Source organism: Scyliorhinus torazame, chromosome 9, assembly GCF_047496885.1.
Source record: "Scyliorhinus torazame isolate Kashiwa2021f chromosome 9, sScyTor2.1, whole genome shotgun sequence".
NCBI classification, from domain to species: Eukaryota; Metazoa; Chordata; class Chondrichthyes; order Carcharhiniformes; family Scyliorhinidae; genus Scyliorhinus; species Scyliorhinus torazame.
Window position 1 is genome coordinate 96823114 of NC_092715.1, and position 26780 is coordinate 96849893.

A 26780-nucleotide genomic window follows, 5' to 3' on the forward strand; every position below is an offset into this window, starting at 1 on the left:
TGAGCGTAGCGGGGGCCCTAGCTGCTTTGGCGATTCTCCATACAAATTTATTCACTGGATCAAAGGAAAGATTATGGGAGCTCATAAAATCAATTCCTAGAATGTGCTCGGCAGTTTGGGGCAAGTCGACTAAAACAATGGGGCGTCTCGTGCTTATGTTCCCTATCTGAATATCTACGGGGGCCGTGATGTATCCTTGCTGTACATGTCCGGTAAATCCACTAAGGGTGATGGCTATATTCTGGGGTTCAGGCAAAGCTGATCTTACAGACTGGCTAAGGCTCATAACTATGAGTTTGACTTCCTCTCTCATATCTGGGCTGTACATAACTTTTTGTTGGCGCACCTCCTCAAAGAAGCTGTGCGGGTCTGCGGTGGGCTGAAACGGAACAATTTTGGTGCAAGCATCTCCCAACTGGGTTATGGATAATGGGGTGGTGTAAACTAAATCAGGCTCATCCTGATCCGATGACTTGCGCTGTGTGGCAACCGGATTCATGGAGGTGTGTGCTGCCTGTGCAGTCGGTGGTGCTGGTGCTTTCCTTTTTGGGGCATTCTGATTTCCTGGATCCTCAACATATCTCTGGGCACTTTCATTTAATTCTTGCAATCGGGGGCATCTTCCTCATCTAAATTTTGTCCAAAGGTATATCTAAATCCATTCTGCACTGATAGCAGTGACTGTAGTATCTCGATTTGTTGTCTGCATTTCACGTGGGCTACTGTGCTCAGTCTCTGTTCCTTCATGGAGCAGTGGAGCGCTCGCAAAGCTGCTTTTAAATCCGCGCATTGGCTGCTTAGCTGGGCTACCTGCTGTTCTGTTTCTTCTCTTACCAGGATTGCCTGCTGTGTATCTTGGTAGGCTTTATCGTACTGGGTCTAAAAGTTTCTAAGGTGAACTAAACAAGATTGGTGTGCACGTTTCACATCAGCCATCTCTTATCTTTAGCTGCTAACTGTTCCCGGAGTTGCTCAATAATCTTTTCACTTTCACTACTGTTTCCCTTATTCTTCTCGTCTTTCTCAACTAACTGCCTGCGGAGTGTCTTAACGACCTCCTCTGTGCCTCGCAACTATGCCAAACAGGACTGTATTGCCATCGGCTTTCGGACTTTCGCTGCATTTTTCTTATGGACCTCAGTTAGGTTGTCCCACCAAGTTTGTCCTATGCTTCCTGGACCTGACTCGTCATTCGCACAAAAATTGGACTAAAGGGGCCATCTTTTCCCCTTTAAATACTTCCTCAATTCTTCCTCCCATATGGGCCATTGCTCTGCTCTGTTGGTCGTTGCGACCTCGGGTTCCTGTGGGTTCATTAAACATTCCATCACTTTTGTGGCCATTGTTTCTGATATCTCTTGCTCTACTTTTAATCTCTTGTTTCCTACCATTAATTTCTCTGTTTCCTGTTGTTAATTTGGGACAGGGGGATAAGGCAGCGATTTGAACTGCGGGTATGGCCTAAGCTATTTTCCGGTTCACAATTCTCGCGATAGTTTTGACACAATTTAACGAGTTTACCGTATATCCCTGTTAGTACACATGCAGGTTAGTACAGACTTCCGAAATTCGGTTATTTGGTCGATATGGGGCTTGCACTTGTGATTCTATCTTTCTCCCGTAATTGGATTTCAAAGTTTGTGGGTTCTCTCAGAGTGACAAAATCACTTCTAAATCGAATCCCACCAGAATCGCCAATAATGTTGCCAATTTAATGGAATACTATAATAATGTTGCTCTTTAGAGTCGGCAATATGATACTGAGGCTCTTTCTATGATATGATGTTATGTCCCAACAGCTTCGCCAATACTGTGGGTGTTTCTATTTTTTTTACTGAACCACAAGGCTTTCCCTTATATCTGTCAAATGACCACACAACCAGTTAGTCAGTTCAAGTTCAAAGATGGTTTATTTGCACACGAGAGTTATTTCGACATGCAAGCACACTATATTACAAGTTAAACTACACCCATCAACTACAATAACCTATACTTAACTTCAGGCGACCGGCACTGTGCAAGTGGATAAGGCCTTTATCTTGATCACGTAGCTGGTTTGAAGAAGTGGCTCTGTCTCTGCTGGGCTCATCCATCAGGTAAAGATCGTTGCTCTTGAACTTGGCTGGTCGTTATGCTGCAGTTGGGCTGGCACAGGCTGGGTCCAAAAGAGGCTGACACATGGCTGTGTCCCTTTTTATCCTTCTGAGTTTTGCACTCTTTGGGGCAAACCTTAATCTTGGACCCAATAGTTCGACAGGGCTTCGATCACTGCCATCGATTTCGGCCAATAAAGGGGTGGGTACCTTGGTGACTGGGCGGGTCCTTAGCAGTCATTGACCTTGGCAGTTGGGCTCTCTGAGTAAAGGAAGTGGCGCCGATCAGTCTGTGTCTGTATCGGTTTCTTGAGTGCAGTCCTATTGTTCTGGGGAAATGGGCCATTTGAATGCAAACGAGCGGGGTTTCGATCAAGTCTAGCTATCTGCGTTTCAAGTGCACAGAAGCTCTGTATCTGTCGGAGTCCTGTGTTGGCCATAATTCCCATGGTCCTTTGCAGGTGGCCATGTCAGATGGCTACAGCACGGCATAGGATTTGAGCTAACTGATGGGTAATGTGTAGTTCTGCTTGCCACACTATTAAATGGAATACTATAATAATGTTGCTGGAACATGACACTGGAAACGGTGTACCAAAAGGTTGCCTGCCATCAGATATTAACTCACCAGGTTGTTACAAAAGTGGTGTTATCTCGCACTAAAGAAGATGACACCAATGTAAGTTATTATTGAGATATGCAAGAACCAGGGGTAACTGAATTAGGATTTGTCAAGGAAAAACAATTAAGGGGTATAATCAACAAACTGTATATTCTGCTTTTGAAAACTGGAACCAGCCAGTTGGATTACAATGATCTTTTCCATTCATATATATTCCTACAATCCATTATAAGTCAGTGGTTTCTATCCTTTCCAGGTATCATGGCAAAAACAAGTGGTTAAAAAAATACATTAAAATTCAGAAAAATCAGAATCAAGTTTCTGAAAATTAGCCTTACGTCCATAGCCCTTTTAATGAAAGGTATTTGAGTGCCACTGTCAAGGTCTTCATTGATTATCAGTCGTCTGGCCCACTGTCCAACCCGGACAACCCCACTACCATGAATCAGAACCATCAATTTGTCAGGGTTGGTTATGGCATCTTCACTCATAAAGATGAAGCTTTTTGGTTCATCTTCTGTAGCATCCACCTGAATTCAATAAAAGCAGAAGGGATTTTGAAAATCATACTGAAGTATACTAAAATGATAAATATAAAGACTCAAAATGGTTACAGCATAGAAGGTGGACATTCGGCTCACTGTGTCCGTGCTCACTCGATGCAAGAGCAATTCACCTAGTCCCATTCCCTGCCTTTTCTCCTTGGCCTGCAGATTTGTTCTCTTCAGATAATTATCAATTCTGCTTTAAAGGCCACAATTGAATCTGCCTCCATCAAACTCTCAGTTTCTGCATTCCCAGATCCTAACCACACACTGCATAAAAAAGAGTTTACCTTTCATGTCATCATTACTTCTTTTTCCATTGGTTCTCAATCTTCCACAAATGGGAATACTTTCTTCATTTCTGCTCTGAATATCTGAATTTGTACACCTCCATTAAATCTCCACTCAACCTTATTTTCTCCAAAGATATTAGCAGCAGCTTCTCCAATCTATCCATGTAACTGAAGTTCCTTATCCCTAGCAACATTATCGTGAAACTTTTTCACACCCTCTCTAATGCCTTCACATCCTTCCTAATGTTAGGTTCGCAGAACTGGACACAATATTCCAGTTGGGGCTGAACCAGTGTTTATACAGGTTTATCATAACGTCTTTGCTTTTGTACTCTGTAGCGTATTTATAAATCCCATACTCCTGTATTCCTTATTAAGCGCTCAAATGATGTACAAAATTCTAAAGGGGCTAGACAGACTAGATGCAGGGAGGATGTATTCCCTGGTTGGAAAATCTAGAACCAGGGGTCACAGTCTTAGGATACGGGTTAGACCATTTAGGATAGAGATGAGGGAAAATATCCTCTCTCAAAGGGTAGTGAACCTGTGTAATTCTCTACCACAGACAGCCAAATCATTGAATGTATTCAAGAAAAAGATAGATTTTTAAAAGATTTTAATGACATCAAGAGGCATGGGGTGACAGTGGGAATGTGGCATTGAGATCGATGATCAGCGATGATCATATTGAATGGCGGAGCAGGTTCAGGAAGCTGAACGACATACTCCTGCTCCTAGTTTCTATGTATGCTTGGCTAATAGCCCAGGCAACCATGAGAGTATTAAAACACCTGCGCCTCACATTGATAGCTCATGTTTTCTGATCTCTGCTGTCAATTTCACAATGTTTGTTCACAAAAGTTAAGTGGTTTCAAGGGTTTGTGGATTTTGCTATTGGTATTTTAAATGTCTGGATAATTGAGATTGTTATTAGCTTGTAGTGAGATGATTATTATTTTCTAACTTGGGAGAAAGTTATGAATTACATTTTAAAGCTCTGTTTTTTTTTTACAAATTCCACTATACACTATAGGGTTTATTGGTTGTAGACAGTGTAATGTAAGTCAATGGACATGGATGTGCCCTAGCAAGGCAATGGTGGGGGAAGGCAAAGATTGGCTTAAAAGGTATGAGGGGCCATGGGATGGATGGAAGGGTAGAGAGCTTGGCACAAGGGTCATGGTGGTTGGTGAAAGGGCAGAGCTTGACAAAGAGGCATGAGGAGCCATAAGCGGCAGCACGGTAGCATTGTGGATAGCACAATTGCTTCACAGCTCCAGGGTCCCAGGTTCGATTCTGGCTTGGGTCACTGTCTGTGCGGAGTCTGCACATCTTCCCCGTGTGTGCGTGGGTTTCCTCCGGGTGCTCCATTTCCTCCCACAGTCCAAAGATGTGCAGGTTAGGTGGATTGGCCATGATAAATTGCCCTTAGTGTCCAAAATTGCCCTTAGTGTTGGATGGGGTTACTGGGTTATGGGGATAGGGTGGAAGTGTTGACCTTGGGTAGGGTGCTCTTTCCAAGAGCCGGTGCAGACTCGATGGGCCAAATGGCCTACTTCTGCACTGTAAATTCTATGATAATCTATGATACAGGGTGGGAGGAAAGGTAGAGCTTGACAGAGGAGGTATGAGGGGCTACAAGGGTGGGTGGAAGAGCAGGATTTGGTTTGGGGCACATGAAGAGCCCAAGGTGCAGCTGGAAGGGCAGAGCTTGGTGTAGGGGGCATGAACGGCAAGTGGGGGCGGGAGGGGTGGGGGGGGAGAAGAGTGGAAGGACAGAGTTTGCCATAGGGGACATGAGGGGCCATAGGGGAGGGTGGGAGCATGAGATGGCATTTATAGGGCAAAAGGTTGTTTGCAGACTGAGGGGGTGTGAAAGGGGACGGTTGGAGGGCCTTTGTGCTTTCAATTCGACTGGGACAAAATCCCACAGCACCGAGGCAAACTTTTAAAAAGTAGCTCATCTCTGCACCCAGCAGCCCCTGTGGCAACCTCCAACTGTTTTCCCGGGTCAGCTGGCCTGGGTCCAGCTCGCACCCACGCCTGGTAATGAAAATTCCACCTTTTGTGGGAACTTTCTCCCAAGGAACAGGGAATCTTCCAGACCTTAGCTTCCATCTTGAGGATGAAAATCCAGGCCGATGTTGTGAAACAGAAATCACCGTATCAGCAGTGCCAAAATCAGCTCGGGTTGACGTCAAACAGAAACCACTATAAGAGGAATTAAAGATTTTACAGACGAATATCGATAAGTGAGGAAATTAGGCCAAAATTTGGCATAAAGTTTAATGTAGATAAGTGTGAGGTTTTCCATTTTGGCCAAAAAAATAGAACGGTAAATTATCTAAATGGGAAGCAGATTCAAGATGCGTCTGAGCAGAGGGCTCTGGGTGTTTTTGTTCATGAATCGCAGAATGTCAGTATGCAGGTACAGCATTTAATTAAAAAGGCAAATGGAATGTTACTGTTTATTGCAAAAGGACTGGAGTATAAAAGTAGAGAAGTGTTGTTGCAATTGTATATGAACCCCCCTAAGAACTTTGTGTGTTTCAATAAGATCACTTATCATTATTCCAAACTTCAATGAATATAGCCCCAACATGTTCAAGCTTTTCACATAAGACAACCCCTTCATGCCTGGAATTAGCACAGTGAACCTGCCACGAGATGCTTCCAATACAACTCAATCCCACCGTGAGAAAAGTGACCAAAACTGTACACAGTACTCTCTTTAATGGTGGTCTCACAATACACTGTATAGTTGTGACAAGATTTCTCTACTTCTACACGCAATCCCCTTTGCAATAAAGACTGAAATTGTATTTGCCTTCGTATTTACCTGCTGTAGCCGCATGCTACCATTTTGTGATTCATATACAAGGGTACCCAGATCCATTTGACCAGAGCATTCTACAGTTTCCATTTAAATAATATTCTCCTTTTCTGTTCTGCTTGCCAAGTGGACAACCTAACATTTTCTCACATTGTACACATTTGCCAGAGTTTTTGCCCATTCACTTAACCAATCATTTTCCCTTTGCAGACTCCTTGCATTCTTCCTCAAACTTTAGATTTACGTGCACCGAGGTACAGTGAAAAGTATTGTTTTGCGTATAGTCCAGGCAGATCATTCCAAACATAAAAAACATAGGACGTACGATAAATACATAATGTATAGACATCGGGTAAAGCATACAGAGTACAGTGCTACAACAGTAGAGAAGATGTGTAGAGAGATCAGTTCAGTACATAAGAGGGCCATTCAGAAGTCTAGTTACAGTGGGGAAGAAGCGTTTTTGAATCTGTCAGTGCGTGTTCTCAGACTTTTGTATCTTCTGCCCGATGGAAGAGGTTGGGAGAGAGAATAACGCAGGTGGGCGGGGTCTTTGATTATGCTGCCCACTTTCCCAAGGCAGCGGGAGGTGTAGACAAGGTCAATGGATGGGAGGCAGCTTCGCATGATGGACTGGGCTGTGTTCACGACTCTCTGTAGTTTCTTATGGTCTTGGGCCGAGCAGTTACCATACCAGGCTGTGATGTAGACAGATAGGATGCTTTCTATGGTGCATCTGTAAAAATTGGTAAGAGTCGATGTGAACATGCTGAATTTCCTTAGTTTTCTGTGGAAGTACAGGTGCTGTTGTGCTTTCTTCGTCATAGCATCAACGTGGGTGGACCAGGACAGATTTTTGGTGATGTGTACACCTAAGAATTTGGAGGTGCCAACCATCTCCACCTCGGCACCATTGATGAAGACAGGGGTGTGTATGGCTCTTCACTTCCTCAAGTCGATGACGAGCTCCTTAGTTTTACCGACATGGAGGGGAGATTGTTGTCATTAAACCATGCCACTAGGATCTCTATCTCCCACCTGTACTGTGACTCATCATTGTTTGAGATCCTATGCACTACGGTTCTGTCATCAGCAAACTTGTAGATGGAGTTGGAGCCACATTTTGCCGCACCGTCGTGTATGTATAAGGAGTATAGTAGGGAGCTAAGTACACAGCCCTGCAGGGCCCTGGTATTGAGGATCATCGTGGAGGAGATGTTGTTCTTTATCCTTACTTATTGTGGTCTATGGGTCAGGAAGTCAAGGATCCAGTTGCAGAGGGAGGAGCCAAGTCCTGGGTTTAGAGTTTGGATTTGAGTTTGGCTGGGATTATGGTGTTGAAGGCGGAGCTGTAGTCAATGAATAGGAGTCTGACGTAGGAGTCCTTGTTGTCGAGGTGCTTCAGGGATGAGTGTAGGGCCAGGGAGATAGATAGCGTCTGCTGTTGGCCGCTTGTGGCGGTATAAGACATGCAGTGGATCAAGGCATTCTGGAAGTATGGAATTGATATGGCTTATGACCAATCTCTCAAAGCACTTCATGATAGCTGTCAAGGCCACCGGACAGTAGTTGTTGAGGTACATTGCATGGTTCTTCTTTGGCACCGGTAATAGTGGTCTTCTTGAAGCTGGAACCTTGGAACGGAGTAGGGAGAGGTTGAAGATGTCTGCGAACACACCCGCCAGTTGGTCCGCACAGGATCTGAGTGCACGACCAGGGACTCCATCAGATCACATTGCTTTCCGTGGGTTCACTTTCGAGAAGGCCGATCTGACTTCTGAGGCTGACAGTACTCATGTGTGTGTATGAAGCTGTTGGGGCAGTTGACAATGGTTTGTTGGCTTCCTGCTCGAAACAAAATAAAATGCACTGAGTTCATCGGGGAGGGGTGCTCGGTTGCCAGAGGTTCTACTCGGCATTGCTATGTAGCCAAACCTGCTTTCCTACCAGCAACTTGGGCTACAATGCTGTCAGACCCATTATCAAATTCATGAATAGATAATAAATAGTTGAGGCCAAATGTGACAGGCTAAGTTAGCTTCTAGACATAAGCTAATCAAGTCTCCTTTGGAAAACACAATCAATGGGTGAGATTCTCGGTTGGGAGACTATGGCCGGGATTCTCTCATCCCAGGAGGCCCGGATCAGGGGCGTCATTCTCCGACCCCCCAGAGGGTCGGAGAATGGCCGTTGGCCGCCGTGAATCCCGCCCCCGCCGGTTGCCGAAGTCTCCGAAGGGAGAAAAGTCAGCGGGGCGTTAATGGCGCAGCTGCCGTCGGAGAATGGCACGGGTCTGTGCAAGGCAGCCGATTTTCGGCCTGCCGATATTCTTCCTTCCGGATGGGCCGAAGTCCCGTCAACGTGATGACCGTTCACGTCGACGTGAATCAAACCTCCTTTTCATCGGCGTGACCCTGTGCTCCAGGTTCACGCCGACCAGCGTGGAGGTGCGTGACGGCCTGGGGGGTTGGCTCTGGGCAGGCGATGGCGTGGCTGCAGTCTGAATGTGTGGGGAGAGGTGTGTCTCGGGATGTGTGTGTGTGTGCGCGGCGGGGGGGGTGGTTAGAGTGGGCTGGGCTCCGGGGGAGTGCCGGGAGGGGGGTCCGTGCCGGGGAGGAGGGTGGGGGGGTCCGTGCCGGGGAGGGGGATGGGGGATCCGTGCCGGGGAGGAGGTTGGGGGGATCCGAGCCGGGGGGGGGGATGGGGGGTCCGTGCCGGGGAGGAGGTTGGGGGGTCCGTGCCGGGGAGGAGGTGGGGGTGTCCGTGCCGGCGAGGGGGATGGGGGGGTCCGTGCCGTGGAGGAGGTTGGGGGGGTCCGTGCCGGGGAGGTTGGGGTCCGTGCCGGGGAGGAGGTTGGGGGGACCGTGCCGGGGAGGGGGATGGGGGGTCCGTGTCGGGGAGGAGGTTGGGGGGGGGTCCGTGCCGGGGAGGAGGTTGGGGGGGTCCGTGCCGGGGAGGGGGATGGGGGGGGTCCGTGCCGGGGAGGAGGTTGTGGGGGTCCGTGCCAGGGAGGGGGATGGGGGGGTCCGTGCCGGGGAGGAGCTTGGGGTCCGTGCCGGGGAGGAGGTTGGGGGGTCCGTGCCGGGGAGGGGGATGGGGGGGGTGCGTGCCGGGGAGGAGGTTGGGGGGGATCCGTGCGGGGAGCGGGATGGGGGGGGTCCGTGCCGGGGAGGAGGTTGGGGGGTCCGTGCCAGGGAGGAGGTTGGGGTCCGTGCCGGGGAGGAGGTTGGGGGGGGGTCCGTGCCGGGGAGGGGGATGGGGGGGGGGGTCCGTGCCGGGGATGAGGTTGGGGGGGCCGTGCTGGGGAGGGGGATGGGTCCGTGCCGGGGAGGAGGTTGGGGGGGTCCGTGCCGGGGAGGAGGTTGGGGGGGTCCGTGCCGGGGAGGAGGTTGGGGGGGGGTCCGTGCCGGGGAGGAGGCTGGGGGGGTCCGTGGCGGAGAGGGGGATGGTGGGGGGTCCGTGCCGGGGAGGAGATTGGGGGGGTCCGTGCCGGGGAGGGGGATGGGGGGGTCCGTGCCGGGGAGGGGGATGGGGGGGGTCCGTGCCGGGGAGGAGGTTGGGGTCCGTGCCGGGGAGGAGGTTGGGGGGGTCCGTGCCGGGGAGGGGGATGGGGGGGGTCCGTGCCGGGGAGGAGGTTGGGGGCGTCCGTGCCGGGGAGGAGGTTGGGGTCCGTGTCGGGGAGGAGGTTGGGGGGGTCCGTGCCGGGGAGGGGGATGGGGGTTCCGTGCCGGGGAGGCGGTTGGGGGGCGTCCGTGCCGGGGAGGGGGATGGGGGGGGTCATTGCCGGGGAGGAGGTTGGGGTCCGTGCCGGGGAGGAGGTTGGGGGGGGGGGTCCGTGCCGGGGAGGAGGCTGGGGGGGTCCGTGGCGGAGAGGGGGATGGTGGGGGGTCCGTGCCGGGGAGGAGATTGGGGGGGTCCGTGCCGGGGAGGGGGATGGGGGGGTCCGTGCCGGGGAGGGGGATGGGGGGGGTCCGTGCCGGGGAGGAGGTTGGGGTCCGTGCCGGGGAGGAGGTTGGGGGGGTCCGTGCCGGGGAGGGGGATGGGGGGGGTCCGTGCCGGGGAGGAGGTTGGGGGCGTCCGTGCCGGGGAGGAGGTTGGGGTCCGTGTCGGGGAGGAGGTTGGGGGGGTCCGTGCCGGGGAGGGGGATGGGGGTTCCGTGCCGGGGAGGCGGTTGGGGGGCGTCCGTGCCGGGGAGGGGGATGGGGGGGTCCGTGCCGGGGAGGAGGTTGGGGGGATCCGTGCCGGGGAGGGGGATGGGGGTGGAGTCAGTGCCGGGGAGGAGGTTGGGGGGGTCCGTGCCGGGGAGGAGGTTGGGGTCCGTGTCGGGGAGGAGGTTGGGGGGGTCCGTGCCGGGGAGGGGGATGGGGGGGTCCGTGCCGGGGAGGGGGATGTGGGGGGGTCCGTGCCGGGGAGGAGGTTGGGGTCCATGCCGGGGAGGAGATTGGGGGGGTCCGTGCCGGGGAGGGGGATGGGGGGGGGTCCGTGCCGGGGAGGAGGTTGGGGGCGTCTGTGCCGGGGAGGAGGTTGGGGTCCGTGTCGGGGAGGAGGTTGGGGGGGTCCGTGCCGGGGAGGGGGATGGGGGTTCCGTGCCGGGGAGGCGGTTGGGGGGGGTCCGTGCCGGGGAGGGGGATGGGGGGGGTCCGTGCCGGGGAGGAGGTTGGGAGGGTCCGTGCCGGGGAGGGGGATGGGGAGGGGGCCCTGCCGGGGAGGAGGTTGGGGGGGTCCGTGCCGGGGAGGAGGTTGGGGCCCGTGTCGGGGAGGAGGTTGGGGGGGTCCGTGCCGGCGAGGGGGATGGGGGGGTCCGTGCCGGGGAGGGGGATGGGGGGGTCCGTGCCGGGGAGGGGGATGGGGGGGTCCGTGCCGGGGAGGAGGTTGGGGGGGTCCGTGCCGGGGAGGGGGATGGGGGGGTCCGTGCCGGGGAGGAGGGGGGGGTCCGTGCCGGGGAGGTCCGTGTCGGGGAGGGGGATGGGGGGGGGTCCATGCCGGGGAGGGGGATGGGGGGTCCGTGCCGGGGAGGGGGATGCGAGGGCAAGTGAGTTGGTCCACCTGGCCAGGTGCCAGCTTCCAACAGTTGGACCCATGCGGTCCATGCCACCTGGCTGGGGGGAGGAGGGGATATGGGCAATGTTGACATGTCGTCGTTACCCTCCCCCCCACCAGGCCGTCATGTTTTCCGATCATCCAGCGATGTTGGCCGCCGTGGCGGCAGCCGCTAATGTCTATGTTGCCCTGGATGAGGAGGAGGAGGAGGAGGAGCGTGCCAGAGAGGCGGCGCAGGCTGCCGCAGAGGGACAGGCGGCAGCCGCCCAGGCTGGAGGGACACCTGACCGACAGGGGGAGGAGGACGTCGCGGCCCCACGGCAACGGAGGCACCCGAGGGCTCCCCGTGTATACCGGCCCCGGCAGTCATACCAGGACCTCACGGACAGGGAATGCAGGAGGAGACTCCGGATGAGGCGGGAAACCGTGGCACACATCTGCCACCTGCTGGCACACCTGTCACCGCGTGGCACTGGCGGGGGACACCCTCTCCCAGTGGCCGTCAAGGTTACGGTGGCCCTGAACTTTTATGCAACGGGGTCATTCCAGGCACCGAGTGGGGACCTGTCCGGCATATCGCAGACATCGATGCATCGGTGCATCCGGGCAGTGACAGATGCCCTATATGCCATGGCGCACCGCTACATCCGCTTCCCTGTGGACCGGGCCAGCCAAGATGCCCGGGCCGTGGGCTTCTCTGCTGTGGCCGGGTTCCCCATGGTCCAGGGCGCGACTGATGGGATGCACTTCGCCGTGTGGCCATCTGCAGATAACAGGGCCGTGTTCACCAATAGGAAGGGGACCTATTCGATGAACATACAGGTGGTCTGCGACCACCGCATGATGATGCTGCACATCTGCGCCCGTTACCCAGGCAGTGTACACGACTCATACGTGTTGTCACGGTCATCCATCCCCGGCATGTACGAGGGACGCCATCCCCGGCTGAGGGGCTGGTTGCTGGGCGACAGGGGCTACCCATTGCGATCGTGGCTGATGACGCCTATACGGAGGCCACGCAATGAGGCGGAGAACCGCTACAATGATGCCCATGTAGCGACAAGGGGAGTGATAGAGAGGTGCTTTGGCATGTTGAAGATGCGTTTCAGGTGCCTGGACCTCTCTGGGGGCGCCCTCCAGTATCGGTCAGATAGGGTCGGCCGCATCATTGTGGTGTGCTGCGTCCTGCACAACATAGCCCAACAGAGGGGCGATGTGCCGCAGGCAGAGGAGGGCGGAGTGGAGGAGCAGCAGGAAGAGGCGCAGTCCTCCCCAGATGAGGGGGATGGGGGTAATGGTCAGGGCAGATGGGCTAGACACAGGCGGGTGGCTGCCCACCGTTACCGGCTGGCCCAGCGGGCACGGGACAGACTGATAGCCGCCCGCTTCACTGACTAGATGGGCGTGGGAATCGGGTAGTATGGCCACAGACCGCACACCATGGCAACAGCCGACCACCCACACCCCCCACCCATCCACCCACCCAGCACCCTCACCCCCCTCCCCAACCCCACCCGCATGCACACCACCCCCCCCATTGCCGATCCACCTGCGGCACAACGGGCCGGGCTCACACAGTTGCGGGTGGACGCGTGTCTATTGCAGGCCATGGAGGATGATGACAACCCGCCCTGCGGTGAGCTCCTGGCTCCACATCGTTGGACTATGTCTGACCCATGGCCACAGTACCACCATCCACCCGGACCATCCCTGCATGCAGCTGTGACACTGCAGCGCACGGTCCCGTCCTCTGCCCGGGGGGATGTTGATGGCGGCCCAGGGGGAACGGGGCACTCACCTGGGGCTGAGGTAAGACCACCCCTCACACACACACACGTGCGCTCAACGTACATGACACCCCCGCACGCTTTGGACAGAGCACAAAGGCAGCTTCTGTAGGTGTAACATTTACTTTAATAACCAAAGGAGTTCATGCACGTGCCCTAGCCCCTAAAACTCATCTGTGCCCGACACCCGTGCCAACTTACTCAGTGTCTAATTGTTTGGCCTTACGGGCCCTTTGACTACGTCTACGTGGTTCACCAGACGGTACAGCAGAACTGGAGGTGGACTCCTGTGATTCCTGCCCTCTGACACTGGATCCCTTTGGCGGCCGTTTCCTGGGGCGTCCTGGCCTAGATGGGCCAGGCTGCGGCCCGGGCGACTGGGATGGTGAGCTGCCAGCCTGTCCTGCCCGTTGCCCACCCGATGCACCTGGGACGTAAGGGGGGGGGGGCACATGGCCACTGGCGCCGATGCCCTCAGCGATGGCCTGCAGAGACTGGGCCATGGCCTGCAGAGACTGGGCCATGGCCTGCAGAGACTGGGCTATGGTGTTGAGCGCCTCTGCCATCTGGCGTTGGCACTGGCTCATGGCGTCCTGTGAGAGGGCAGCCATGTCCTGGGCCACAGACGCCGCCTGCACGGAAAGCCCCAGGCCTCGCAAACCGTTCCCCATGTCTGACACCGTCGCACCCATTGCCTCCACCACGGACGCCAACCGTGCGGTGTCGGCCTGGGTGGCACGTATGACCGGCACCACTGCCAGCTCCTGGACGCGGGTGGACTCCTCCACCTGCGACTGCAGCCGCCGCAAGCCGCCCGTCACCCTCTTTGCTCGTCTCCGGGTCGGTGGTTGCATCGGATCTATGTGTGGGTGTGGTAACTCCAGGAACCCGGGATCCATTTGGGCGGCAGATGTTCGCTTGGGCTGGGCTGCCCTCCGACCGCCCGGCCCCTCTGCTGCTCCTACCTCCACCTGCTGTACCGGGACAGATGTGTTGTGCGCACCAGTGAGTGTACCAGACGCCTCATCACTAAAGTGCCCAACCGAGGTGAGTGTTTCTGCGATGGTGGAGGGTGTTGGTGACAGCAGTAGCGTTGTGCCGTGCTCTTCGTCCCACTCTGAGTCCATGGCACTTTGGGGTGGGGGTTCGTCTCCACCCATCCACTCTGTGTCACTGTCCGGTATTTTGTCTTCCTGGGTAGTGCTGTCCCGGGTAGGGGTGTCCTGGGCAGTGCTGTCCCGGGTAGTGGTGTCCTGGGTAGCGGTGTCCTTGGTAGTGGTGTCCTGGCTCGGATGTGACGGGGGCCTGTGGCTGCCCCCCTCGTCGCTGGGTGGTCACTCCCGCACGTGACGGGGGTGTCGTCTCCCTGTTGCTCCAGGTCTCTCCGTCTCCCGTGGTGTGCGAGGGGCATCCTGCAGGCGTCGCATGCTGGAGGGTCCGGGTCTCTCTGTCTCTCGTGGCCTCCGAGGGGCATCCTGCGGGCGTCGCATGCTGGAGGGTCCGGGTCTCTCTGTCTCCCGTGGCCTCCGAGGGGATGGGTGCCTGGACGTTTGGTCCTGCGATACACAATGAAGCATGCACGGTTAGACACGCAGGCAGTGATCAGGTGATATGGGGGAGGGGGATATAGGGGAGGGGGGATATGGGGACGGGCTGTCGGTGGCTCACTTGCTAGTACGCCCCCGACCTCTGCATCAGCAACCTCCCGGTCCTCAGGACCGCCAGCCAGTTCCAGGGCCCTTTCCTCGTGTTCGGTCAGTGGCCTCTCATCAGCGGGGCCTCCTCCAGTCCTCACATGCTCGCTATTGTTGTGTGCGCGCTTCTCCTGTGGGGGGTGGGGGGGGGTGGGTGGGGGTGGTGGCAGGGGTAAAAGGCAACACTGTTAGGCAGGTATATGAATGCACGCCATCGGTTGCGCGTGCATTGCAGAGGTTAAGGTTAGGGCTGGATTCACTTGGGGATATGGGGGAGGGGGGATATGGGGGAAGGGGGATATGGGGGAGGGGGGATATGGGGGAGGGGGATATGGGGGAGGGGGGAATATGGGGGAGGGGGGAATATGGGGGAGGGGGGAATATGGGGGAGGGGGGAATATGGGGGAGGGGGGAATATGGGGGAGGGGGATATGGGGGAGGGGGATATGGGGAGGGGGATATGGGGAGGGGGGATATGGGGGAGGGGGATATGGGGGAGGGGGGAATATGGGGGAGGGGGGAATATGGGGGAGGGGGGAATATGGGGGAGGGGGGAATATGGGGGAGGGGGGAATATGGGGGAGGGGGATATGGGGGAGGGGGATATGGGGAGGGGGATATGGGGAGGGGGGATATGGGGAGGGGGGATATGGGGAGGGGGATATGGGGTAGGGGGGATATGGGGAGGGGGATATGGGGGAGGGGGGAATATGGGGGGGGATATGGGGGAGGGGAGATATGGGGAAGGGGGGATATAGGGGATATGGGGGAGGGGGGATATGGGGGAGGGGGATAGGGGGGAGGGGGGATATAGGGAGGGGGATATGGGGAGGAGGGATATGGGAGAGGGGGGATATGGGGGAAGGGGGGATATGAGGGAGGGGGGATATGGGGGAGGGGGGATATGGGGGAGGGGGATGGGGGATATGGGGGAGGGGGGATATGGGGGAGGGGATATGGGGAGGGGGGATATGGGGGAGGGGGGATATGGGAGAGGGGGGATATGGGGGAGGGGGGATATGGGGGAAGGGGGATATGGGGAGGGGGGATATGGGGGAGGGGGGATATGGGGGAGGGGGGATATGGGAGGCTCACCCTGCCTGCTCTGACGTGGTCGTTCACCTTCTTGTGGCACTGGGTGCCTGTCCGTGGTGTCAGGGCCGCAGCGGTGACGGCCTCTGCCACTTCCCTCCACAGACGCCGGCTGTGGCGTGGGGCAACTCTGCGGCCGTGCCCGGGATACAGGGCTTCCCTCCTCTGCTCCATTACGTCCAGGAGCGCCTCCACATCCCGTGACTCGAACCTCGGGGCTGAGCGGCGGCCAGCCATCCAGTCGGGTGTTCCGGTCGGGTGGGGGAAGCAGCGCGGCCTTCTGAGCCGTCACGCTGTGCGGCGCGTATGACGCTGCACGCCGTGAACCACGTGCCCAAGCACGGATCCCGTTACGTCGCTGCTAGCCCATTTCGGGCCGGAGACTTTCGACCCATTTTTCCGACGTGACGCAAGTCGGATTTGTGCCGTTTTTTGCGCGATCGGCGGACTTTGCGCCGATAACGGAGAATTTCGCCCCAGGTTCCCCGATGGAGAATCAGTCGTCGGGACAAAAATCGGGATCGACGCTGGACTTTGACCCGATCGCTACACTCCGACTCCCCGCTGGCAGCAGGAACAGATTCACGCTGCACTCTAGCGGGAGAAAGTAAATAAATGCAAATGGGTCTTATGACCCTGCATTCATTTAGCAGGCCGGCGCCCTATGCTCCGGACTTTCATGATTCTCCGGTCTCCGCAGCTGGGAATCATGTGGGTGCAGATTACTTGTGGTCTCTACCAGCATGGCTCTGGCATGATGGACCTCACGGTCGGCCAAGGGGGCTATTCAGCAAGGTTCACCTTAGAACATAGAACATAGAACAATACAGCGCAGTACAGGCCCTTCGGCTCACGATGTTAGAACATAGAACATAGAACATACAGTGCAGAAGGAGGCCATTCGGCCCATCGAGTCTGCACCGACCCACTTAAGTCCTCACTTCCACCCTATCCCCATAACCCAATAACCCCTCCTAACCTTTTTGGTCACTAAGGGCAATTTATCATGGCCAATCCACCTAACCTGCACGTCTTTGGACTGTGGGAGGAAACCGGAGCACCCGGAGGAAACCCACGCACACACGGGGAGAACGTGCAGACTCCGCACAGACAGTGACCCAGCAGGGAATCGAACCTGGGACCCTGGCGCTGTGAAGCCACAGTGCTAACCACTTGTGCTACCGTGCTGCACCGAAACAAAAGCCATCTAACCTACACTATGCCATTATCATCCATATGTTTATCCAATAAACTTTTAAATGCCCTCAATGTTGGCGAGTTCACTACTGTAGCAGGTAGGGCATTCCACGGCCTCACTACTCTTTGCGTAAAGAACCTACCTCTGACCTCTGTCCTATATCTATTACCCCTCAGTTTAAAGTTATGTCCCCTCGTGCCAGCCATATCCATCCGCGGGAGAAGGCTCTCACTGTCCACCCTATCCAACCCCCTTATCATTTTGTATGCCTCTATTAAGTCTCCTCTTAACCTTCTTCTCTCCAACGAAAACAACCTCAAGTCCATCAGCCTTTCCTCATAAGATTTTCCCTCCATACCAGGCAACATCCTGGTAAATCTCCTCTGCACCCGCTCCAAAGCCTCCACGTCCTTCCTATAATGCGGTGACCAGAACAGTACGCAATACTCCAAATGCGGCCGTACCAGAGTTCTGTACAGCTGCAACATGACCTCCCGACTCCGGAACTCAATCCCTCTACCAATAAAGGCCAACACTCCATAGGCCTTCTTCACAACCCTATCAACCTGGGTGGCAACTTTCAGGGATCTATGTACATGGATACCTAGATCCCTCTGCTCATCCACACTTTCAAGAACTTTACCATTAGCCAAATATTCCGCATTCCTGTTATTCCTTCCAAAGTGAATCACCTCACACTTCTCTACATTAAACTCCATTTGCCACCTCTCAGCCCAGCTCTGCAGCTTATCTATATCCCTCTGTAACCTGCTACATCCTTCCACACTATCGACAACACCACCGACTTTAGTATCGTCTGCAAATTTACTCACCCACCCTTCTGCGCCTTCCTCTAGGTCATTGATAAAAATGACAAACAGCAACGGCCCCAGAACAGATCCTTGTGGTACTCCACTTGTGACTGTACTCCATTCTGAACATTTCCCATCAACCACCACCCTCTGTCTTCTTTCAGCTAGCCAATTTCTGATCCACATCTCTAAATCACCCTCAATCCCCAGCCTCCGTATTTTTTGCAATAGCCTACCGTGGGGAACCTTATCAAACGCTTTGCTGAAATCCATATACACCACATCAACTGCTCTACCCTCGTCTACCTGTTCAGTCACCTTCTCAAAGAACTCAATAAGGTTTGTGAGGCATGACCTACCCTTCACAAAGCCATGCTGACTATCCCTGATCATATTATTCCTATCTAGATGATTATAAATCTTGTCTCTTATAATCCCCTCCAAGACTTTACCCACTACAGACGTGAGGCTCACCGGTCTATAGTTGCCGGGGTTGTCTCTGCTCCCCTTTTTGAACAAAGGGACCACATTTGCTGTCCTCCAGTCCTCTGGCACTATTCCTGTAGCCACTGATGACATAAAAATCAAAGCCAAAGGTCCAGCAATCTCTTCCCTGGCCTCCCAGAGAATCCTAGGATAAATCCCATCAGGTCCTGGGGACTTATCTATTTTCAGCCTGTCCAGAATTGCCAACACCTCTTCCCTACGTACCTCAATGCCATCTATTCTATTAGCCTGGGGCTCAGCATTCTCCTCCACAACAATATCTTTTTCCTGAGTGAATACTGACGAAAAATATTCATTTAGTATCTCGCCTATCTCTTCAGACTCCTCACACAATTTCCCATCCCTGTCCTTGACTGGTCCTACTCTTTCCCTAGTCATTCGCTTATTCCTGACATACCTATAGAAAGCTTTTGGGTTTTCCTTGATCCTTCCTGCCAAATACTTCTCATGTCCCCTCCTTGCTCGTCTTAGCTCTCTCTTTAGATGCTTCCTCGCTACCTTGTAACTATCCATCGCCCCAACCAAAACTTCACACCTCATCTTCACATAGGCCTCCTTCTTCCTCTTAACAAGAGATTCCACTTCCTTGGTAAACCACGATTCCCTCGCTCGACGCCTTCCTCCCTGCCTGACCGGTACATACTTATCAAGAACACGCAGTAGCTGATCCTTGAACAAGCTCCACTTATCCAGTGTGCCCAACACTTGCAGCCTACTTCTCCACCTTATCCCCCCCCAAGTCACGTCTAATGGCATCATAATTGCCCTTCCCCCAGCTATAACTCTTGCCCTGCGGTGTATACTTATCCCTTTCCATCATTAACGTAAACGTCACCGAATTGTGGTCACTGTCCCCAAAGTGCTCTCCTACCTCCAAATCCAACACCTGGCCTGGTTCATTACCCAAAACCAAATCCAACGTGGCCTCGCCTCTTGTTGGCCTGTCAACATATTGTTTCAGGAAACCCTCCTGCACACACTGTACAAAAAACGACCCATCTATTGTACTCGAACTATATCTTTTCCAGTCAATATTTGGAAAGTTAAAGTCTCCCATAATAACTACCCTGTTACTTGCGCTCATATCCAGAATCACATTCGCCATCCTTTCCTCTACAACCCTAGAACTATTAGGAGGCCTATAAAAAACTCCCAACAGGGTGACCTCTCCTTTCCTGTTTCTAACTTCAGCCCATACTACCTCGGGAAGAAGAGTCCCCATCTAGCATCCTCTCTGCCACCGTAATACTGCTCTTGACTAGCAGCGCCACACCTCCCCCTCTTTTGCCTCCTTCTCTGAGCTTACTAAAACACCTAAACCCCGGAACCTGCAACATCCATTCCTGTCCCTGCTCTATCCATGTCTCCGAAATGGCCACAACATCGAAGTCCCAGGTACCAACCCATGCTGCCAGTTCCCCTACCTTGTTTCGTATACTCCTGGCATTGAAGTAGACACACTTCAAACCACCTACCTGAACACTGGCCCCCTCCTGCGACGTCAAATCTGTGCTCCTGACCTCTATACTCTCATTCTCCCTTACCCTAAAACTACAATCCAGGTTCCCATGCCCCTGCTGCATTAGTTTAAACCCCCCCAAAGAGCACTAACAAATCTCCCCCCCAGGATATTTGTGCCCCTCAGGTTCAGATGTAGACCATCCTGTCTGTAGAGGTCCCACCTTCCCCAGAAAGAGCCCCAGTTATCCAGAAATCTGAATCCCTCCCGCCTGCACCATCCCTGTAGCCACGTGTTTAAATGCTCTCTCTCCCTATTCCTCATCTCACTATCACGTGGCACGGGCAACAACCCAGAGATAACAACTCTGTTTGTTCTAGTTCTGAGCTTCCATCCTAGATCCCTGAAAGCCTGCCTGACATCCTTGTCCCCTTTCCTACCTATGTCGTTAGTGCCAATGTGGACCACGACTTGGGGCTGCTCCCCCTCCCCCCTAAGGACCCGGAAAACACGATCCGAGACATCACGTACCCTTGCACCTGGGAGGCAACATACCAAACGTGAGTCTCTCACGCTCCCACAAAATCTCCTATCTGTGCCCCTGACTATCGAGTCCCCAATTACTAATGCTCTGCTCCTCTCCCCCCTTCCCTTCTGAGCAACAGGGACAGACTCCGTGCCAGAGGCCCGTACCCCATGGCTTACCCCTGGTAAGTCGTCCCCCCCACAAGTATCCAAAGCGGTATACTTGTTTCTCAGGGGAACGACCGCAGGGGATCCCTGCACTGACTGCTTTTTCCCAGTCCCTCTTACAGTTACCCACCTATCTCCAATCTTTGGTGTAACTAATTCCCTGAAGCTGCTATCTATGACCCCTTCTGCCTCCCGAATGATCCAAAGTTCTTCCAACTCCAGCTCCAGTTCCCTAACTCGGTCTTGGAGGAGCTGGAGATGGCAGCACTTCCTGCAGGTAAAATCAGCAGGGACACTAACTGCATCCCTCACCTCAAACATCCTGCAGGAGGAACATTGCACTCCCTTCCCTGCCATTCCTCTAACTTTCTACCAAGATCTGGCTAACAACTAAATTAAATTTTTATAAAAAATAATAATATAATAAAATATGGTACTTACCTCAGACCAATGGGTTTCCTCTCCACCAGAATTTATTGGTGAGGGTCTTCCCAGACGTCCGTGGGTCGACTTCCTGTTCCCGCCTAAAAAACTAATTTAAAAAAAAAAGAAAAATTCTCAGCTCCTGCTGAAATTGACTAACCAGACAGCTCCACTCCCGCCGAAATCGACTGGCCTGCCCCTGCAAAGACAAGTGCTTTTAAAGGACAGACTTACCTCCCAGCAACCACTTCCGCAATGCTCCCGCTGAAACTGACTCACCAGCTGTTCTCCCGCCGAAATCGACTGGCCTGCCCCTGCAAAGACAAGTGCTTTTAAAGGTTGACTTACCTCCCAGCAGCCACTTCCGCAATGCTCCCGCTGAAACTGACTCACCAGCTGTTCTCCCGCCGAAATCGACTGGCCTGCCCCTGCAAAGACACGTGCTTTTAAAGGTTGACTTACCTCCCAGCAGCCACTTCCGCAATGCTCCCGCTGAAACTGACTCACCAGCTGTTCTCCCGCCGAAATCGACTGGCCTGCCCCTGCAAAGACAAGTGCTTTTAAAGGACAGACTTACCTCCCAGCAACCACTTCCGCAATGCTCCCGCTGAAACTGACTCACCAGCTGTTCTCACGCCGAAATCGACTGGCCTGCCCCTGCAAAGACAAGTGCTTTTAAAGGTTGACTTACCTCCCAGCAGCCACTTCCGCAATGCTCCCGCTGAAACTGACTCACCAGCTGTTCTCACGCCGAAATCGACTGCCAGGGCCACGCAGGTGGAGACCATTCGAGCCCATCCGAGGGCCACCTCCCCACCCCCCAACAATGCACTGCCTGTCCATGCCTCCTCGACCAGAGCACTCCCTCCCCCCCCCCCCCTCACAGGGACCCCTGCAATAGGGGGACCCTGCCCCACAGGGACCCCTGCAATGGAGGACCCGTCCCCACAGGGAACCCTGCAATAGGGGGATCCCGGCCCACATGCTACCCTGCAATAGGGGGACTCCGGCCCACCGGGATCCCTATTAAAGAGGGGACCCTGCCCCACAGGGACTCCTGTAATGGGGAGATCGCCCCCCCACAGCGGCCACTGCCATAGGGAGACCATCCCATAAATGCCCCTTCAATGGGGAGTCCTCCCACCCCTTGTAATAGGGGGTGGGACCCCCCCCCCCCCCGCAGGGGCCCCTGTAATAACGAAGTCCTGCGGCTAGCCATGACTGCCCCTCCCCCCAAAATGCAAAGCAGTCCCCCCAACACTAACTAGGGAGACCCCCCCACCCCCAATTGAGGCCTCCTAACTGATTGGAGTCTTGGGCGGAGAAATGGCAGATGGAGTTTAATCCGGACAAGTGTGAGATAACGCACTTTGGAAGATCCAGTGCATGTCGGAATTACACAATAAATGGTACAACTCTTGCCAGTACTGGCAGGCAGAGAGACATGGGCGTGCATGTCCACCGATCACTGAAAGTGGCAACACATGTGGATAAGGTGGTCCAAAAGGCACACACCATACTGGCCTTCATCGGTCGAGGCACTGAATATAAAAATTGGCAAGTCATGTTGCAGCTCTACAGGACCTTAGTCAGGCCTCATTTGGAATAGTGTGTACAATTTTGGTCGCCACACTACCAGAAAGATGTGGATGCTTTGGAGAGGGTACAGAAGCAGTTTACTAGGATGTTGCCTGGTATGGAGGGCATTAGCTATGAGGAGAGGTTAGATAAACTCGGTCTGTTCTCACCGGAACGAGGGAGGTTGAGAGGCGACCTGATAGAGGTCTACAAGATTATGAGTGGCATGGACAGAGTGGATAGTAAGATGCTCTTTCCCCAGGTAGGAGAGTCAAGTACTAGGGGACATAGATTTAAAGTGCGTGGGGAAACGTTTAGATCAGATGTGCAAGGAGTTGGTTTTTTTTTACACAGAGGGTGGTAAATATATGGAAGGCACTGCCTGGGGAGGTGATGGGAGCAGGTTCCGCTAGTGGCATTTAAGGGACGTCTCGACAAATATATGAATAGGGTATGAATGGAAGGATACGGACTCCATAAGTGCAGATGGTTTTAGTTTAGGCAGGTACCATGGTCGGCGCAGGCTTGGAGGGCTGTAGGGCTTGTTCCTGTGCTGTATTGTTCTTTGCTCTTTTTTGTTTGCTTCTCTCTTGGAGATGGCCATTGCCTGGTGTTGTGTTATGTACTCTGGGATAACACAGGCTGCAACTCGATGCAGCTTTGACCAAAAGATACTCCAGACATTGAAGTAAGTTCAATGTGATTTATTGAACCATTAGCACAGTTCTCTATGAGTGCGACTCTCCTGCTAATCTTGCTATAGTAACTCAGTCTAACTAACCAGTCTGCTCTAAGCCACGTGGTGGGTGTGATGCTTCTGATCTGCCCCTGTCCTACTCTCTAAGTGTCGCCTATGGAAAGAGACAGAGCATGTGTGCCCTGTCCTTATATATGGGTTGTGTAATGCCCCCTTGTGGTAGTGTCACCTCTGGGTGTCTTGACTGCCCATTGGTTGTGTCATATTCTATGTGTTCATTAGCTGTATGTCTGCATGTCATGACGTCTCTGGTAGTCGTAGTGTATTTACATTAACCCCTTGTGTATTTGCAGTGATGCATATCACCACATCCCCCCTTTTTTCGTGTTACATATTTTCTGTAGTGTTAAAGAAAAATTTAACAAAAACAGGTAAATAAGTGATGACATGTACAAGTTATGATGACTGTGATGACAATACAAGATCAAAGTATAGTTATGATGACATTGAGGATTATACAATACCAAATAATAGTTATGAGTCCAAAGTTCATGAATAAAGGTCGAGTGGCTTTCTTGTGCTGTTATGGAAGTGTCGATGTTGATGTTGTCATTCCCTTGTGAACGCTGTCAGTGTCCTGGTGTTTACGTAATCAAGAAGTCATCAGGAGGTGTTCAAATGGTCAAATCATTGCATTGTCTGAGGTGGACTCTTTTTTTTTAATGCTTGTGGTAGCAATTCTTGATGACATCTTTCCTGAAAGCTGGTTTGCGTGTCCGTCGTGTAGCAAACGTGAATTGGTAAGATGCGTTGACATGCCATGGTATGTTTGCACTCTCGCCATTGTTCTGGGCTGAGCAGTAACATTGTCCTTCATGGGCAGAGTTGTACCATGTCGTACCAGTTGTTGTTCTATTGTTGTTGTCATTGTTGTTATCGACGTGCTTGTTGTTGTGTTTGTTGCGCTCAATGACCATACCTAGTGGAGAATTTGAGTCCTTCACAAAGTTACTTGTGTCAGTTAGATGAGCTGGGTAAATAATCAGAGTCTTCGTCTGGTGGCTCAAGTAATCTGGGTAGACTGTCATACTCTTTCTGTTGTTCACGTGAGCGTGGCAGACCTGCATCGTTTGCTGCTGGTTGCTCAGATAAGGTGGATAGACCTTCATGGTCTTGTTCATGCATGGACTGCGCTTTGGAGTCTTGAGTTGCTCCCATTGTGGAGTCTGTCAACGAGCTCGCTGTGGAGGCTTGTATCGCTCTCTTTGTGGAGTCTGGCATTGTTCTCTGTGTGGAGTCGTACAGTGGTCTCGCTGTGGAGTCGATCTGTGCGCTCTCAACGGAGTCGTGCAGTGGTGTCGCTGGGGAGTCTTTCATCGCTCTCTGTGTGGAGTCGGGGACTGTACATGGTGCGTGGACCACCCGGTGTGTGGAGTCTGGGACTCTTTGTGGTGCGTGGACCACTCTCTTGGCGTCAGGCCGCTCTCTGTGGGCTTGTACCGCTCTCTGCCTCTTGGAGTCAGGCCACAGCAGAATCCTGTACTCATGGGTCGGGATGTCGTCTATGCTGGGCTGAGGATCCTCAAATCCGAAGAACTCGTCCATGACTGTGTCGGATGCTTCAATGTACAACACATCTCGTTGCGGTTCGGATTTGGTACGGAGATCGTCACGTCCAATGATGAAATCATCGTTTGAGTCGTAGTCTTCAAGGACTAAATCATCTCTTAGTGCGGTGCTAACTGCTTGTTGCAGGGTTCTGCGGAGGTTACTTTCAGCTACTGGTTGAAGTTCAGGCATTGTGCTGTCGTTCCAGATGAAAGAATTATGTTTTCTGACTTTAAATTTTTTTTCCACTATTTTCGGATATTTCCCCTTTAAATGGGCGTGGTCCGGGGCCTCTGACGTCATGACGCTTGTGACGTAGAGCGTATGAATGGATTGCGCATGTGCAGATAGCTTTTCCTTCACTGCGTGCTCTTTTTGCAACTGCCGCGCATGCGCAAAACACTTTCGCCGGTTCGTGTCTTCTCGGGAACTGCGCATGTGCGGCTCCCTGCGCAAGATGGCTGCCAATCAAAATTGCCATTTGCATCTGTTGCACGCCGACCTTTGCCTCGTGGTGAGTATAGGCGCCAGTTTTACCGATTTCTGTTGTGCGCAATAGTTTTCAAACTTGTCCAGGACTGTCTGGAAGTCTCTCTTCTCCTGCCCTTTGGAGTACTTGAAGGAGTTGAAGATTTCTGTTGCACTTTCACCTGCAATGGTGAGTAGAAGATCTATCTTCTCAGCATCGGCCACGCCATCTAGGTCGGAGGCTACCATGTAAATCTCAAATCTCTGCTTGACTGCACGCCAGTTGGCACTGAGATTGCCGTGGTACCTGAGCTGCTGAGGAACCGGAATCTCGATCATCTTGCTTGGGTGCTGTTGCTGATAGTCACGGATCTTGCTGAGTTGAACTATATAGATTCAACAGGCACTACTGGTATCAGGTTCTGTTATGTATTCTGGGATAACACAGGCTGCAACTCGATGCAGCTTTGACCAAAAGATACTCCAGACGTTGAAGTAAGTTCAATGTGATTTATTTATTTATTTTTTTAAAATATATTTTATTCAAGATTTTTGGCCAAACATAACAGTACGTAGTGTTTCTTTTACACAACAATAAAGCAATATAAATAACAGTGGCCAGTTTTAAACAAATAAATAAATAATATATAAACAAAAACAAAAACTGAATGACAACTGCCTTGTCCAAAATAAATACTCTCCAAAAATACAATCCAACAATCCAATATACAATTACCTATAACAACTACCTATACATATTATACATATACAATAACATCTCTGAGAGTCCGTTCGATTCCTCCCCCCCCCCCCTTCCCCCTGGGTTGCTGCTGTTGTCTACTTCTTTTCCATTCCCTCTATCTTTCTGTGAGGTAATCGACGAACGGTTGCCACCGCCTGGTGAACCCCTGAGCCGAACCCCTTAACACGAACTTAATCCATTCTAACTTTATCAACCCTGCCATGTCGTTTATGCAGGTCTCCACACCCGGGGGTTTGGCTTCCTTCCACATTAACAATATCCTGCGCCGGGCTACTAGGGACGCAAAGGCCAACACGTCAGCCTCTCTCGCCTCCTGCACTCCCGGCTCTTCTGCAACCCCAAATATAGCCAACCCCCAGCTTGGTTCGACCCAGACCCCCACCACCTTCGGAAGCACCTTTGCCACCCCCACCCAGAACCCCTGTAGTGCCGGGCATGACCAGAACATGTGGGTGTGATTCGCTGGGCCTCTCGAGCATCTCGCACACCTATCCTCTACCCCAAAAAATTTACTGAGCCGTGCTCCAGTCATATGCGCCCTGTGTAACACCTTAAATTGTATCAGGCTTAGCCTG

General features: G+C 53.2%; 1 protein-coding gene across 13 annotated transcripts in view; it reads right to left on the minus strand.

The window, feature by feature from the left end:
• arb2a (ARB2 cotranscriptional regulator A) overlaps positions 1–26780 on the minus strand; it is a 1003719-nt gene that overhangs the window by 793567 nt on the left and 183372 nt on the right. For all 13 annotated transcript variants that reach the window (XM_072516284.1, XM_072516280.1, XM_072516278.1 and 10 more), the window contains one exon: positions 3054–3245. In XM_072516284.1, coding sequence (XP_072372385.1) covers positions 3054–3245 — 192 coding nt within the window. The remainder of the gene's footprint in view (positions 1–3053; positions 3246–26780) is intronic.